Below are 15,977 nucleotides of genomic sequence, written 5' to 3' on the forward strand. Positions count from 1 at the left end.
GTTTCATATTTCAACAAAAGTTGCATTTACAAGTTCATGCCATGAACAGAGTGATATCATCTTTGAATTTCCATTCATTCTACTGTCAAATCAGTATAATGCAGGTGATTTTCAGGACTGGGGAATTTCAACTCATCAACGAACTCTATTTGTTAGAAATATTTGAGGAATATACTTCAGCTAATGCCAGTACTGGCAAACTGTATATAATGCAGTTGTTGGCAAATTTAAGGGCCAGCAATGCTAACTTTTGATAATATTTTCACCATTTTTGTTTAGAATGTCAACCACAATTCTTTGTTCTAGTCCTCAAGGCATGTTGATACACACAGTGTTCATCTTGTCAATGCAACCTGTACATGTGTAAACTGCATTGTTATTGTTGACAATTTAATTCTGGTCCGAACTAGAAATGTAAACAATGACAATGTATTTTACACGTATAGACGCTAAGTTGACAAGCTAAATAGTGGGTATTTCAACATTCTTTTGGAAGAAGAATTGAAAGTTGCAATTGATACGCAAAAATAATGGAAAATATCATCAAAAATTAGCATTTCTGGCCCTTTAAACGAAATTTTCTCCATCAGTATTTGGTTCAATCACATTTTAAAACTGCTCATGATCCCTCAGACAGCACAAAGCTTTAACTGGGGCAGGTTTATCAGCCTTATGTAAAAGCAAATTGACTGACCAGGAAAAAATTTCAATGGTAAACTAACGACTAACATCATGTTAATACTCAAGTCAACAAGTACTAAGGTATGAGGACTGCCCCTTTACGTCACAACTTTATTTTCTACGATCAACGTGTTTACATATTTCCTGCATAGAGAGCGAGTTAACAGGCCACACCAAATAAAACAGGTACTGTAAATAGCCCTACCCTGCAAACACTATAACTACTTCAACTTACGTACAAAGGATCTGTTGATTTGAAATTTCCAGCATAGAGAATTATCCTTGCAACATATTTGAATTCAAATACCTTAAGGTATGGCAAGAACTGGGAGGAAATAATGTAAAATAAACAGCTGCAACTCTATATCATACCTGAGAGTTCTGCCCTTGATTGCAGCTACAATTTCAATGTCATCTTTTCCCATGATGTCGAACTTCAAGGAGAACCATTCTCTGCTCTGATCCTGTGGGCAAAAAATTAAAGTTGAGGCACAGAAAGATGAAAACAACTGGCTGGCACTGATATGCGTAAATTGTTTGAAAACAGTAAGTTAGCAATGATATGTGTAAATGGTATCTGTGAATGTTGTACTTTATTACAGTAATGTTATTTGTTAAGTACTTGAGCTTGGGACTTCCTGTGATCAATGAGATGCTACTGTAATGGGTTCAGGTGTGGCAGATAGTTGAAGAGGGACACAGGATGTAAAGTTTACCAGACAAGACACAGGATACACAAAAATAGATATTTGTAAGCGCCAGATAACAGCTTATAGTGCTCTGTTGTGAAAGCAAATCGTTACTAAACATCCATGGTGGTTGCAATGGTAAGATTCTGTTCAACTTTTTTGAAAATTTGGTTTTAAACGTTCACAAGGCATGCTCATAAAGAATTTTCCTCAAACATTATATTCATTAGTAACACAAACATTTTGACGTTGACATCAACAATTGTATTTTTTAAAACTTATTTCAAGGATATAAAACTTATTTCAAGGATGTAAACTAAAAATAGTCTTTCAACCATTTCCTGTATACAGAATATATATAAGCTATTTATATATACATACTGTTATCTCCAGTTTGTAATGCTACTTTCATAACTTTAAATTTGAGTTTTTATGTCAGTGTTGGCATTTCACAAAAGATGATGGTTTAAAATGTTTTTTTAAGTATGAATGATAATTATGACAACAGAGGATATTGAATAAGTACAAAATATCCACATGAACAGAGAGAGAGAGAGATCATGCGTTTGTGACAGTAAAGAACGTATACTTGACAATGATTTTCTTTAGATACCTTTTAAGGCAGTGTGCACCTTGAAAACAAAATGAAAAATTGCCATACTTTGCTACAGAAAACTTTAAACTGGTTTTCTTTATGATCAAGAATAAAAGTTTGGTTCAATTTACAACTTTTGTAAAGCAGAAACAAATTTCGTCAATTACATCATTTGAAATTCAAAACTGCAAGCAGTCCATGTGTTAATATAACTGAAAAATTCTATAGATTTGATTTTCACACCAACACAACAGAGAAAGTAGTTTTCTCTCTATGTGTAGAACAGTTGATACAAAATTCAAACTAGAAAAGATTCTAGGATTCTGAGTTTGAAATTTTGTACCCAGGGTAAATTTTGCCGTAATATATATTTTCATTTGCTATGAATGCAGTATCACCTTGTTAGCAGACGACTTTCTTGGTAATTTGTCAGCGTTGTGCGTTTCAGCAGTAGCTCCGTCGCTATCGTTACCATGAACTGTTTCTAGTGTTTTGCTTGAGCGAGCAACCTGGGCATGGTGAAAAGAGAAGCTTTATAAGCAAGATGTACCATGCATGGAATGATGCAACAACATCCTGGTAGGCAGAGATGAATGTAACCAGTGCGGATGTACAATGCAGATGAATTTGCTGCCCTCCTGATCTTAATTCCAGCAAACTTAGAAACGAATAAATGTGCACCATGTATGATCTTTGTGGAATGACAGAAAAATTGATGAAGGCTTTATATAAGACTGCAAAAAAACACTATGATATACAAATAATGTAGGTACTGTTCCTGACAAGCTCAGAGAGCTGAATGTCATCTGTACAAATACAGGATTCTAGGACTGGACCACACCATTGTTTTTTACCTAGCAATCTTTAAATATATTAATGACCATACAAAACAACGTATTTCCATAAAAGGAAAATATGCAAATTATGTACTGTTATGTAAAGTGGCTACTCTTTTGATTTCCCAAGCTAGGGAGAACACTTGAGTATGAATTCAATAATTGTACATGTATACACTATGTTGGTGCATAGACAGTTGAGGGAGAAGTGTCATGGCAGATGTCTGCATATTTAAAGGACGGTGTCGTCGGACTCTGCTCAAAGGTTGCCAGGGACCCCTACGACTGATATAAGCACTGTATCTAGGGTACGCTGGTGATTGATGAAAGTTAAAACGCGTTTGTTAATAATGAATATCATAAAATTTAAATGTTGCAGCTATGTTGACGTGATGCATCTAGATATCATGCATGAAATAGATTGTTTGTAAACGAGAAAGGTGGGCACACAGAGTTCCAACGACACCCTCTCTTTAAACACTGTTTGCCAGATATGTATTGTCTGATACTGATGTACTCTAGACACTCAGTAAACAACTCAAATGTACATGTGAGAGTCCTATGCTTTGTACATTGTACACATAGTACTACTGTACCCAAGGTCTTACAGCCACTTGCGTACGAATTTATGCAATAATTTTGACATGAAATCTGTCATCTATGGTTTATGCACTGTACACACCTACATCCTAAGGATTTGCAGACATTTGCATATATTTACACAATGGTGAAGAGGAAAAAGGCCTTCATGCCAATACAGTTACATCAGTATTGTACATAACATTAACTAAACCCTATAACAACCAAACTATGGTACAACTGTATTGTTTTCTGTGGTTGGGTTGAACCACTACACCAGGATAGAGGGGTGAGCAGTGCAATATACTAATGTGAGGGACATATCAACTGTGGAGAATATTGGTCTGTACTCCACCAATGTACACTACTGCTGTGTCTTTAATCAACTTTAATCAAGAATTTGCTGATGCTGTAAAAAGAGACACAGTAATTTACAGACATTCATTGTACATGATCTGAATCCGGCTTGATATCTGCCAACGTAAATGACTCATAAATTTCATTATCTTTTACAGCCAAAGAACAGTGTGATCATTGTTGACTCACATATAAAAATATGCCAAGGAGTAATTTTTCTCTACAATAACTTATGGTAATCATATATCACCTTTAATACATGTACCTTATATGTATTTTGGTGGACAGAACTGAAACTGACTTTAAAGGCCATAATTTGTTATCAAATTAATCTAGCAAGGAAACTGATTTCATTAATATAAAATTAATGATGAGTAAAAGATAGACACTCCACACATCCGGTAGCAAGATAACCTGGGATTAAGAAGGGTGCCTTTAACCCTTTGAGTGCTGTAATTTTTCTGACCAAAATTTTCATGCAACATTTTACCAATTTTTCATGAATCTTTCTGCAATTTTTTCTTAATTTGGATCAAATGGACTTCACATTTCTTTTACAAGTAGTTTTTCATCAAAATTTTGGCAAAAATCTGAAAAAAAATTGACTGGGTTACCTTTTTATACAGGCCACAAAAATTGACCTTGGTGCCCAAAGGGTTAAGGGAGTATGTGCCTCAAAGTGAAAGATGTAAACTTTTGTTCAAACTTTCTTAAAGGAACCTTTAAACCACATTCTTTCAAAATCAAGTATAAAAATTGGGGGTCACTGAGCAAATTTTGGTATGAGAGAAACAAATTACCCAGTATTTACTGATGTTTGATATTCAAACTGGCTGCCACCCCTGTGGTAACTCTATGGAGTCAAACTAAAATTTTGGATTTTCGAAAAACTAAGACGGTGAAAATTTTCCTTACAGAAAGTGCTTTAAAATGAGCTCCCAACAAGCGGTAGATCAGAAAAGAATTGTGAAAGTTTGAGTGTCCAAATATCTTAAACGAGGCACCTTCTACCTTAAAACATTTGAGCTTGTTCTAGGGTAAAAAGCCAAACAGGAACTTGTTTGTTGGTGAGCTCTGATGTACAATGTCTATATTATCAGGGTGGGTCAAAGAACAGGAGACCCGAACAGCAAACATCATAAACAGATTTACACGGCAAGGATTTGTAATGAAAAGAGAAAAAAAGAAAGTAAACATTTGGAGGGCTGAAAAGTAACCACACTGTAATGGACTGGATTGCCATATGTAAAAGGTAGAAAAGAGCAACTACTTGGAATGCACGGTGTTTGTCTGAATAACCTGAACTCTGATTGGAAACATGCTGTTGCAAACACCTGTTGCATTCAAAGATTTACAGTAATTAATTTTACTTTATTCCTCCACCCATAATGGATTTTTTCCCTTTGATGAGTAGAAACACGTTGGACCACATGACAACATAAAGAGGGCACCTCGCATTTACCTTGCCACAAACTGTCTTTCAGAAGTTAAACCTTTGTTTTCGATGTTATGAAAGCTAATGACTCAAAACAATTCATAAAAGTAATGTGAAACTATTTCAGGAATGCCACCTTCTGCAAATTTATTTTCACATCCACTGGTCAATAAAATTTTAATGCCCACAGAATTTGCCAAATGGTGTCCAGTGATAAACTGCTGGAATGTGTAATTATATAATGGATATTGTTGGGGATGTCAGATTTTATGAGCTAATCAATTATAAAGATTGATAACCACCTTTGCAATTACAGGCGTTTCAAATTAGAGGAAAAACATGAGAATTTTATCACAGCTTGGCAAACGACCACATACTCAACTTGCTTTTATTACGGCTATATAGTAATTGTTTAAACAGGGCCTTGTTTTGTTTGTTTGAGCTTCAGCATATTTTTTTAACAACAAAAGCCTGAAATATTTGCCAGTTGTCTAGACGTCTCCCTAGGTCAGCCCTTTCAGGCAAAGATAATGGATAATGATGGGTCTTGTTATCTTCTATGAAACCCTTGCAAAGTGGCACTCGGAAAAGCTGATAGAACTAATGATATCAGGGTCTGCTTTTTAATGTCTTCCCTAATGGAACATGTTACGTCGACATGTCGACCAGACTGAGCTAAATATGGTTTGTACTTTGCAAGCTGGATTTTGCAATGAGACGGATCTTCATAGCTTCTCATGACAGCAACAAAATGTTTTGCCAATGCTATAGGCAAACAAAAGAGAAGAGATTCATTTTCAAGACAGGAAAGTCCAAATCCTTTCATTTAAAGGGACTGTGGTACATGTATATGCAAGAGAGGGTGTACCTTCCTCAGCAGAGTTCTACAAATACGGCATCAGACATTTAGCCACACATGACCAAGAAGGTACTCATAGTGACAGTATTATCTGTTTGTGACTGAAATTTGACTGTAAATTTGTGAGCATTTCTTTCACTTTGCCCAGAACTTTGCATGGCAGGCAATCCATTCTTTTTGCAATTTAAAATGGATTTGCTGTAAAGTTTTCTGTGAGCGATAAGCGCAAGACAAATATTGTACTCCACTAAAACATTGTTAGTGATAGACATGTATTGTCACTGGACTGTATACACTTCAATTCAGCCAGGAAAGCTGCCTGCTTTTCTCAGTAAATATGTTGGATTCCATAACATTCAAATTTTCATCGTCAAGAAAGCATTTATAAGCTGCCATAAAAATAATGGAAATTCAGAGAATGAGCACAGGTTTGTTTGGCATTGGGGAGGGAGGTGGACACAGCCAGCCGAAACCGGTAATACTTTCACACAACACCTTAGAGTTTCACAACACCCTGGAGTTTCACAACACCCTGGAGTTTCACATAAAACAACATTGACTGAAAGCATTATATTCATTTACATATAAAGAAAAAAACATGAGATATTTTAACATTTCTATTTTAACATGGACAGATAAATGACAAATGACAACACAAAACTTACATCTGTATGATGTCGTCGGTATGCCTTCTTTCTTTGTAACTTGGAGATCTTCTTGGAGGATTTTTCCTTGGAGTCCCTGGGAGGTCAAAGGTCAATGCACAGACACATAAAAGCATTTTACTCAAGGGAATTGCAAATATTGATCAAATGATCAATTTCTCTTCACATGATAGCCATGAAATTTCTTACGGAAGCTATATTGAGGAAAATTCAACTAGAGTGGAATTGCAGAAAGGGGTCAAACTGAGACTAGATTTGATCCTTGCTATTAAAGCTATAATGCTTGATTTCTACTAAACTGTGCAAGGCAAAGAATTCAGCATTGCACTTGCAAAATGATACAATAACTGTACTTGACTTCAACTTTCTCAACGTTTGCATGGGTAAATATAGCAAATTCTGTTTTATTTTTGTTTAATTATTTTCACTCACTTTAATTCAGACTGGATAAAAACCATTCCACTGAACAAATATCACAAAGCAAACAAAAAAGACAATCACACTACAACACATGACAATATAAAACAAACACTAAAAAACCTTCACAAATCTATTTCTGGCACTCACTAAGATAGTCTTAACTCTTCCAAACCCTAGGTTGCAAAGATTAAAGGTTTATATTTCTAAGGTTTTCTTATGGTTTGAGAAATTCTAAGTCGATTAACTTATTGAGCTATAAATCTTTCTGTATTGTCTTAATGGTTGTATTATAGATTGTACAGTTTCATGGGTTGTGTACATTGTGCATGTTAACCCTTTGAGTGCTGTAATTTTCCCTCCAAAATGTTGGTGCAAAATTTTACCAATTTTCATGAATTTTCCCATAGTTTTTTGAAAATTTTGGACCACATTGACATCACTTTTATTGGCTGCTGATTTTGATCAAAATTTTAGGAAAATTCAAAAACAATGTGTGGATCTGGAAAAAAAATAGGCTGGGTTATAATTACACATGTGAAGGAGACCAAAATTGACTTTGGCGTTCAAAGGGTTAAGGTAATGCTAACGTGGCTATAATGTAGCATGGAAACTTACAGCTTTCACTTTTAACCCTCTCACCACAATGGTTTGGCCCAAACCCACTGTTATCAACAGTGGTTGTGGACCTGTTTACGTGGAATTAGGGAAAGCAGGTCAAGAAGCTGAAGCAACACAATGTATTCACCTTCTGCACCCAAGTTTATTCAAAGACTTGAAAATACATTCCTGTATATCTTTTGAATATATACTTATTCACTAGGTTAGGATATTGTTGTTCTTGACAACTAGCATGTTAGCACAGTCATGGTTGGCTGAGCAAGGTGTACAATCTGTTAACTTTTGACTCTGAACCAATCAGGGATAACCTACTAAAATGACTATTTCAATGGCTGTAAAATGTTGATTGAAGAACCGCACAAAGCAATAATTCTTCATGTAAGTGAATGGAAATGGACCATGACAACTTGATGCTCCGGTGAAGATGGCAGTAAATTTCAATTTTTATGCAGCAATTTTCTTAATTGTCATTGAAACTCAATTTAATTTCCTGCTTGAGTGGATTGGAATGTTGAACTTTCCATCGCAACAAATCATAGTGCAGTAGTCGCATTAATGAATATTGTGTGGAGCTTTCATGAAACCTGACCATTGTCACTAAGAGCAGTTGGATGCATTATGGGTAAAATATCTTACTCTCTAGATAGCATTATCAATGAATCTATCCCATACAAACTATATGATTCACCTAATGTGGGTTGCAAGTGATTAAAATCAGTCCCTTTTTTCAGGTTAAGTTGCATTTTTCTTGGGGGGGTTGTTGGTTGGTTTGTACCAGTTAACATAAACACATGACATGCTACAGTTTCTAAAACAAGCTGAATTGGCAAAGAAAAATCAGATTTCAACTAAGGGTAAAAACAAATCTGTTTATTAGCCTCCGGTGCATATTTTTAAGAGATCATGTTTTCTACCCTACATATGGAACATCAGACTACAGCCTCACAATGGTTGTTCAGGGTCATGCTAAGGTGAACCTACATGGTTGAGTGAACAGAAACACAAAGCTACATTGCTGTACAGAAGAAAGGATTGGTGTTTTACCTTTCAAGTAGTGATTTTAATACCAGTAATTCTCTCTGAAGAGGCCCTACTTTCTAGTAGAATACTATTGGATTGGTAGCTAAAATTTCATGAAAGGATTAGGGCAAAGCTAACCGAGTTGGTGTTCATGGTTTATTTATGCATGTTCTACAAGCACTTTACCAAATGAAACATGTTAAAATATGAGTACTGTGTGTATCATTATAATGCTTGTACATAGATTATTGTGTTTTGTCTAGTAGAAGTACATTCAAGTTTAATGTGAGGTTCCCATTTTGTATCATAACATTCTAATTTGGCGGGTCAGTCTCACTCCCTTTTGGCCTAAATTTAGAAACGTCAGTCTTGAACTTAGCGGTCTAATAGTGAGTCTGTAAATCACATATTTCACCTGTAAAAGTAAACAAATATCTGTACATATGTAGCAAATTTTCTTGTGAACATTAAATATAATTTGACCTGTCCAACCCATTTCCTACAAATTAGTGTATACCCCTAAATTGTATTTGTCATCAGACTTTGATACACTCTATCCTGTATGTTTTTGATAAGGTAGGTACATGGACACCTTTGTACCGTGAAACGTGAAGGAAGGGTTGAGGAAAAGTTTGAATTTTGGAGATAATTACAAAGTTACGGGTTTATTCAATAATTTATTCAGGGACATAAACAAGGTGTCTGTCTGCAATTTCAAAATTGACCAACTACTTACGATTTCATTCCGTCTACCTCATCTGCATCTTCAACATTGCCATCCTTTGCTTTCTCAGTGTTGTCTGGATCTGTGAGAGGACCCGTTGGTGGGCAGGAGCGTGTGGATATACTGCGTCCAAGTGAGGTACCTGTGACACAGTAAAAGTCAGAAATCATTAAGGTACTTCACGCCTTCAAAATGAAAGACTTCAACTTTTGCTCAAATTTTCCTCAAGTGAACTTTCAACCTTTCTCTTTAAAATTTGGAATAAAATATCAAGGGTCACTGTCACAAATTTTGGCACTAGAGAAAAAATTGCCCAATATTGACTGATATTTGAAATTCAAAATTGCCACCATTCCTGCATTATCTGAGGGAAAATAAAATTCCTGATTTTCACAAAAGTAAGCCCATGAAAACTTGACTCATCACTAAACCCCAGCAAGTGGCAGACAAAAACAGCATTGTAAAAGTTTGACTCTGAAGTTTGTTGGATTTCAATGATACTCAAATTGGCATCAAGATAGATAGGAAGCAACTTCAGCAATATTACGTTTGTTTTGAATTTAACCACACATTTTAAACCTTAACTTACTAGAGAATATATTTTTCTATTTCAGGATACATGTAGATAGATGCTGGATACCAGCAAACTTTACTCTACAGTGAATTGGCTTAGTGGGGCTAGAGATAGAATGAAAATGGTTCCCATGTACTTTTGCAACAGCTTTTAGACCCAGCATTGACATTTGACATTTCTAAATGCAGATAATTCATTACTACCTTGGCCTTTACAAAACCATGAAGTGGTGTACTTGAATCTGTCATGATAAAGTGACCATGACCTGTGTCATATTCTATCAATCACTTCACTGACAGTGTGTGAAATGTCACAGAAAAGACAATATTATGGTTTAATTTATCAACAAGAAGAGCTCTGTCAAATTGAAAATGACCTAAGCTCATGCTGTGATACCATGGTACACAACACAGAATCTTCTGAGTAGCTCTACTCAACTTAATTCATTTTAGGGATCTCTTATATCACCTTTCATGGTGAAAACTAAAATGCCATGAGTACAAAATAAATAATGGTTTTCATAACAGACCAGTGGAAATCCTTGAACAATGGCAATTCAGGGACAATAACACCTGAGGGACAATGACACATTGACAACATATGGTACGATGCTATTGTTTTCTCTAGGTATATGGACTGTTGAACAGGAAACTGGCATTTCAAAGAGTAAAAACAAGGCTTGGTGTTCAGAGCTGTACCCTTTCACCCAATGATTTGTCCCAAAGCTATTGTTCTCTATGGCAAAGTTGGTCCACTACACAACAAAGTAGGGGTGAGCGGATGATAAATTGTGTGAACACAACAAAGAATCAGCATTTAAACTGATACGATTATGTTTACAATTCTGTTCAATTTGTGGATGTTCCTAAAATATTTCACTTATATTTTGAAGAGACAGTAGCTGTAACTTTTTGATGATTTTTCACAGTTTGTTTTTTATGTCAATTGCAAGTTCTTAATCTACTTGAAGCGTGTTGAAACACTAGCTTTTCAACTTGTCAACACAGAGCCTATACATTTAAAATGCAATGTTATTGTTCACACTTGAATTTTAGTCAAGGTCAGAATTCACTTGTCAATAATAAGAATGCAGTTTACACATGTACAGGCTGAGTTGACAAGCTGAATACTGTGTATCTCAATATGCTTTTATGGAGCAAAGAAGAAACTGTTGTTGGAATTAATCATCAAAAAGTACAGCTATGGGCTCTTGAAGAATCAGGTACTCTACATCTTCTGAAATTAGTGAATTCAGTTTCTTCAACATGGTAAAATAAGACTACAAACTTGTTGAAATTTATAGCAGTTTAAGAGTTGCATTTGTTTGAACTAGTGTACCGGTATGTCAACAATTGTTATCACCTGACACTGACACTGATGATGCTGTTAGCTCACAATATCATGGGATTCATTATGAAGCCATGTACATTTCTACAGATTCTGATTGTGAATCTGATGCTAGCCTGCTTTTTTTCTTCTCATCATCAGAAGCTGGTTCACGGAGTCTTTGACTTACCATGTGGTCTGACGTCAAGTCGTAAATGTCCATTGAAATGTTGAGATGAGTGGAGTTCCATGTCACATGCATCACACAGAATTAACGGATTCTGATTGTTTTGTACTCTGCATTCAGGGTGATGACACATCTACAATAAATGATAAAACAGCGTAAGAAAAATGTTGAAAACAATATGAACGTATAATAAAATAGTAAAAAGAGTTACATGTATTTTGCCAACCTCCTTAAAAAGAACTTTCCCCGGTCTATGAATCAAATTATCATAATTTTATAGACTGTACTGAATTAAATGATAATAATTATATGAATAAAAAGTAGCAACAAAAATAACACTAGAAATACTTCAAACTGAACAGTATTATAGGTGAGGGATTTATTTCAAACAGACTTCTTCGGACAATGTACAATAGATGTTAGAACTGATGAGCTGTCGGTGTAGTCAAAGAGACCTGATTTGCGGTGTAGTTACAGGTTAATATCTAAACTCTACTTTGCGGATGTATCAAAAATCGTGATCTCAGTCTAAACATTGCTCTGACTACACAATGGTTTCAATCCTACCTTCGTGCCAAGCTTGAAACAGCCATCATGTTGACACAGGCTGTCACCTCCACCATCTAGATCTATATGAAAAAAGAAAAAAATGATCAATTCTATAAATTATTTTACATCATTTTAGAAAACATGCATGGCTATGTTCATAATCTGCAATTATTTTCTAATACAAGTCTGGTAATATATACATACATGTACATCCTGACGTTACAGAAGCTTCAACATTTGTCGCTTAGCATGGTCAATTTTCTACACAGTAACTGCATGTTTTGTGCATCAGATTTAATAATTCCATAGATTTTATCCGGTATATTTCTGTATCTCTCCTTTGGGGAAGTGTTGAGTGCTGAGAATAGCACATGTGTGTTCATTGTGTTTGCAGTTCTAACAGGTGGTACTGAGGTATGGTAATTTCAAAATAAAGTCTGAAAATCAGTGATACATGTATTTCCCATTATCAATTTCATGCTTTCTAGCTAACTATACACGCTAACTATACACATACAACGACTACGTGTATGTCTCCACAGAGTAAGAGTGTATTTTAATTGAACATGTGTTTCAGGGGGGTTGGGGTACAGGTGGGAGGGGGATACTGGTGCAACATGTAAAACAAGAATATTGTGGAGATTTTTCTCAATCAATACCAGGTGAAACTGATGTACTACTAGTTCTGATGGAGAACCATTAGACCATTATATGTACACAGCATGTATACAATATACGGGCAGCTGCATGGTTTTTCAAACAACATCCTTCTTTTTCCCGGATCATAATACTACTTTTCAAATCAATATTGATACATTTTGCACCAACCTGTACAAACAGCTGAAATAAATTGGTTCGGTTCATACAAAATCTCGGCAAAAGCTTCCAAAGAACGCCCTCTATAGAGAATAGATGTCATAACTTATCCCTCAAGTGACTGGAGTATTGACATATTTTGTCCACATTTCATTACTTACAAGCAGTTGTGTAGCAACTTTGGTATGTTCAAGGATTTCCCCAATGATGATATAGGGCACAGATTATTTCTTTCCAAGCCACACTTGATTAACTTAAAAGATTACATTGATCCAATTTTTGGGATTAACTTCATATATTACCTTAATCCAAATTTTGGGATCAATTTTACTTTCTAGTCTGCTTGTATCTCAGGTGAAATTAAGTCATATACAAGTAAAGTTATGATTTCTCTCAGTTAAAGTGGATGGGTGTGGCAGCAAAATTTTCCAAAATGTATGAATTAATGATAAACCCTGTATCGGTGAATTATTTTCTATGAGATTTTTGCATCTGGTGAATCCATTTCCTGCTCAGATAAACCCGGTGATGTTCTCTACCTTTGGTAGAAGTCCATTGTTGTCACAGGTCAGGCAAGGTTGAACTCGCAGAGAAGGGACAAGGGACTGAAGGTCAACATACAAACTACTGCATGTACCTAGACGACCAAGGTACACTCAGACAGCCACTCTGAACGCTGAGTTAGCAAGTATTGATTCAGCTCTTTTAGTGTTTAAAGTTTATCTACCTGTAATGGGTTTGCAAATATATCTTCCCTATCATAAATATTTAACTTCAAACCAATGTACATGAGTATTTTAGGACACATCATTACATGAACTTTGTGTGTGATGAGGTCGTTCAGGTACAGTTTACATGTCTATATGCATCATGTAAACATATTAATAGTTATGACAAATCAAACAGGCAGGTGTTGAAATCACGGTCCAGTACACAAAGAATCACTAAACTAGGTGAGCTCTCTTCTCAAAATATAGCATGTGTATCGTATCTTCCCTTATAACTGCTCTGGTTCTAGATTGTTGCTGCTTAGCATGATGTCAGACAGAAATTTGAAACATTTAACGTGGTGACCATTTCTAATGTTTATGAGGAGCCCTGACTCTATGGTGTATACTTGGTAATTTTAATGTTCAAACTTGTCATGTATGAACAAACGTTTTGGCTATCCGAATAATGTGATTTTGCTTGCCTTCATGGAATCCAATGTTCAAAAGTTTGGATGTCACAGTGTTGTCAAGTGTGGATTGGATATCACAGTTTTGTTACTTTTGGATATCACAGTTTTGTTACTGATGAGAACGGGTGTCAAACAGCTAGTAAAGTGTCATACACAGTATTAAAATAATTTCCTATGTATTTCCTGATTATCTTCTTGATGTAGATAGGGACAGAAAACAGGAACTCCTTGCTGGGACAGTGAAGAGGAACTCCTTGCAAAAAAAGTCAATTTTTTGTGAAATAGCCAAACCAGGAAGTGAAACCTCTAAATAGACCAAATTTCATTACTATAACATCATGACTGGTATAAGAATGACCGTCTTTAGCATTCATACATCAAAGATATTTTTTTTAAATGCAGAAATATCCACACAAATTTATTTGGTTTTTAATAACATAGCGCATTACCTCAGTCAATTTACAAGTCCTTTAATTTCACAGCGATCACTTCATGTTCTGTCAGAATTCATGTTTTTGGGGATACACCGTTTATTTGAAGTTATTAATTCTTTCTTTAGGGTCTATGATTATTTGCATGAAATATTATTTTAAAAAATCTGGTGGATTACCAAAGCCAAGACTGCAGGAGCAGTAATCAATTGATGTAAAACAGCATACAGGAGAGGGATCAGCTGCCAGTAGCTTGGCCATAAAAGCCAACCTTGAAAGATCTACTTTGATAAAAGATGAAGAATAAAATGAGATTGTGTACAGACTGACACTAGAAAGCAATAATGACAGCAATAAAACCCTTAAATGCATTTTCAAAGGAACTGATGGATGAGTTACAGTTGTCAGTCGCAGCAAGCAGCTTTGACTTAGTTGGTCAAGGCCAGTCTTCCATTCCAACTTGACACTGACAATGCAGTGAAAACTGAACACTACTAGCTTTTAGGGAACTACACACACTTAAGCACCTTTAATATGAAAGTTTGGCAGTCACAGACTACATATGTCTCTCTGTTGTTTCTGAAAGTCAAACGCTATCATAGCGCCTATAGATGGGCAGATCCAGCTGGATATGTATAGTGCATGGATTTAACTCTTTGAGAGCCAAAGTCAATTTTTGTCACTTTTATAAAATATACCCCAGTCAATTTTTTTCTGACTTTTGCCATAATTTTGCCAAAAAATTGTAGGCAATGAAGTGTGATATCCATTGGGTCCAAAATTATCAAAAAACCTTACAAAAAATTAACAAAAATTGATAAAATGTTGCACTTCACTTTTGCTTGGGAAAATTATGGCACTCAAAGGCTTAAACTGTTAGACTGACACAATGTACTCGATAATTTGCATCATTGATAAAGCACAGGGTTCTCCACAAGGGGGTTTTGAGGGATGGGCTACCCTTCTGTTTATGGAGAATTCTATTCATATGCTAATAACAATACGAAAGAATGCATTTTCATGACAAAAGAATATGCAAATTGTATATTGCTACATAAATTGGCCACCCCTCTGTTTTTCAATGCTGTGGAAAATGCTGAAGCATATGTGTTCACAGTGTGTAACTGAGACTAATGACAAGCTATTGCTGCGCTAACGCTGATCAACACATCACTAGTCAGTGTAGCATTTTGGGAACAAATTCTTGATTTGTACAGTATATGGAAATAAAATTCAATATATTATACTTACAGCTTCTGTACAAAAGATCATGAATGGTATTATTTTGCTGTAACTGACATATCATGAAATTTTCAACAAAATTGGAATGGTAGAAGAACAATTTCATGAAAATGAATTGAAAGTTCATGATGGAGTATGTGAAAAATTCTGATCTCATTTCCAATTTTAAACTCATATGTGTGGTGGTTTCATGC

General features: G+C 35.4%; 1 protein-coding gene across 3 annotated transcripts in view; it reads right to left on the bottom strand.

Moving 5' to 3' along the window:
* Positions 1-15,977, bottom strand: part of LOC139137512 (pleckstrin homology domain-containing family G member 5-like) — a 66,679-nt gene that overhangs the window by 38,276 nt on the left and 12,426 nt on the right. For 2 of the 3 annotated variants that reach the window (XM_070705663.1, XM_070705665.1), the window contains exons 2-7: positions 12,133-12,194; positions 11,569-11,698; positions 9,491-9,620; positions 6,697-6,772; positions 2,364-2,474; positions 1,054-1,145 (exon numbers count right to left, since the gene is read on the bottom strand). In XM_070705663.1, the coding sequence (XP_070561764.1) occupies positions 1,054-1,145; positions 2,364-2,474; positions 6,697-6,772; positions 9,491-9,620; positions 11,569-11,698; positions 12,133-12,194 (601 nt within the window). The remainder of the gene's footprint in view (positions 1-1,053; positions 1,146-2,363; positions 2,475-6,696; positions 6,773-9,490; positions 9,621-11,568; positions 11,699-12,132; positions 12,195-15,977) is intronic. The other variant, XM_070705664.1, reaches the window with a different exon arrangement.

The sequence above is a fragment of the Ptychodera flava genome, chromosome 7 (genome assembly GCF_041260155.1).
Source record: "Ptychodera flava strain L36383 chromosome 7, AS_Pfla_20210202, whole genome shotgun sequence".
Taxonomy (NCBI): Eukaryota; Metazoa; Hemichordata; class Enteropneusta; family Ptychoderidae; genus Ptychodera; species Ptychodera flava.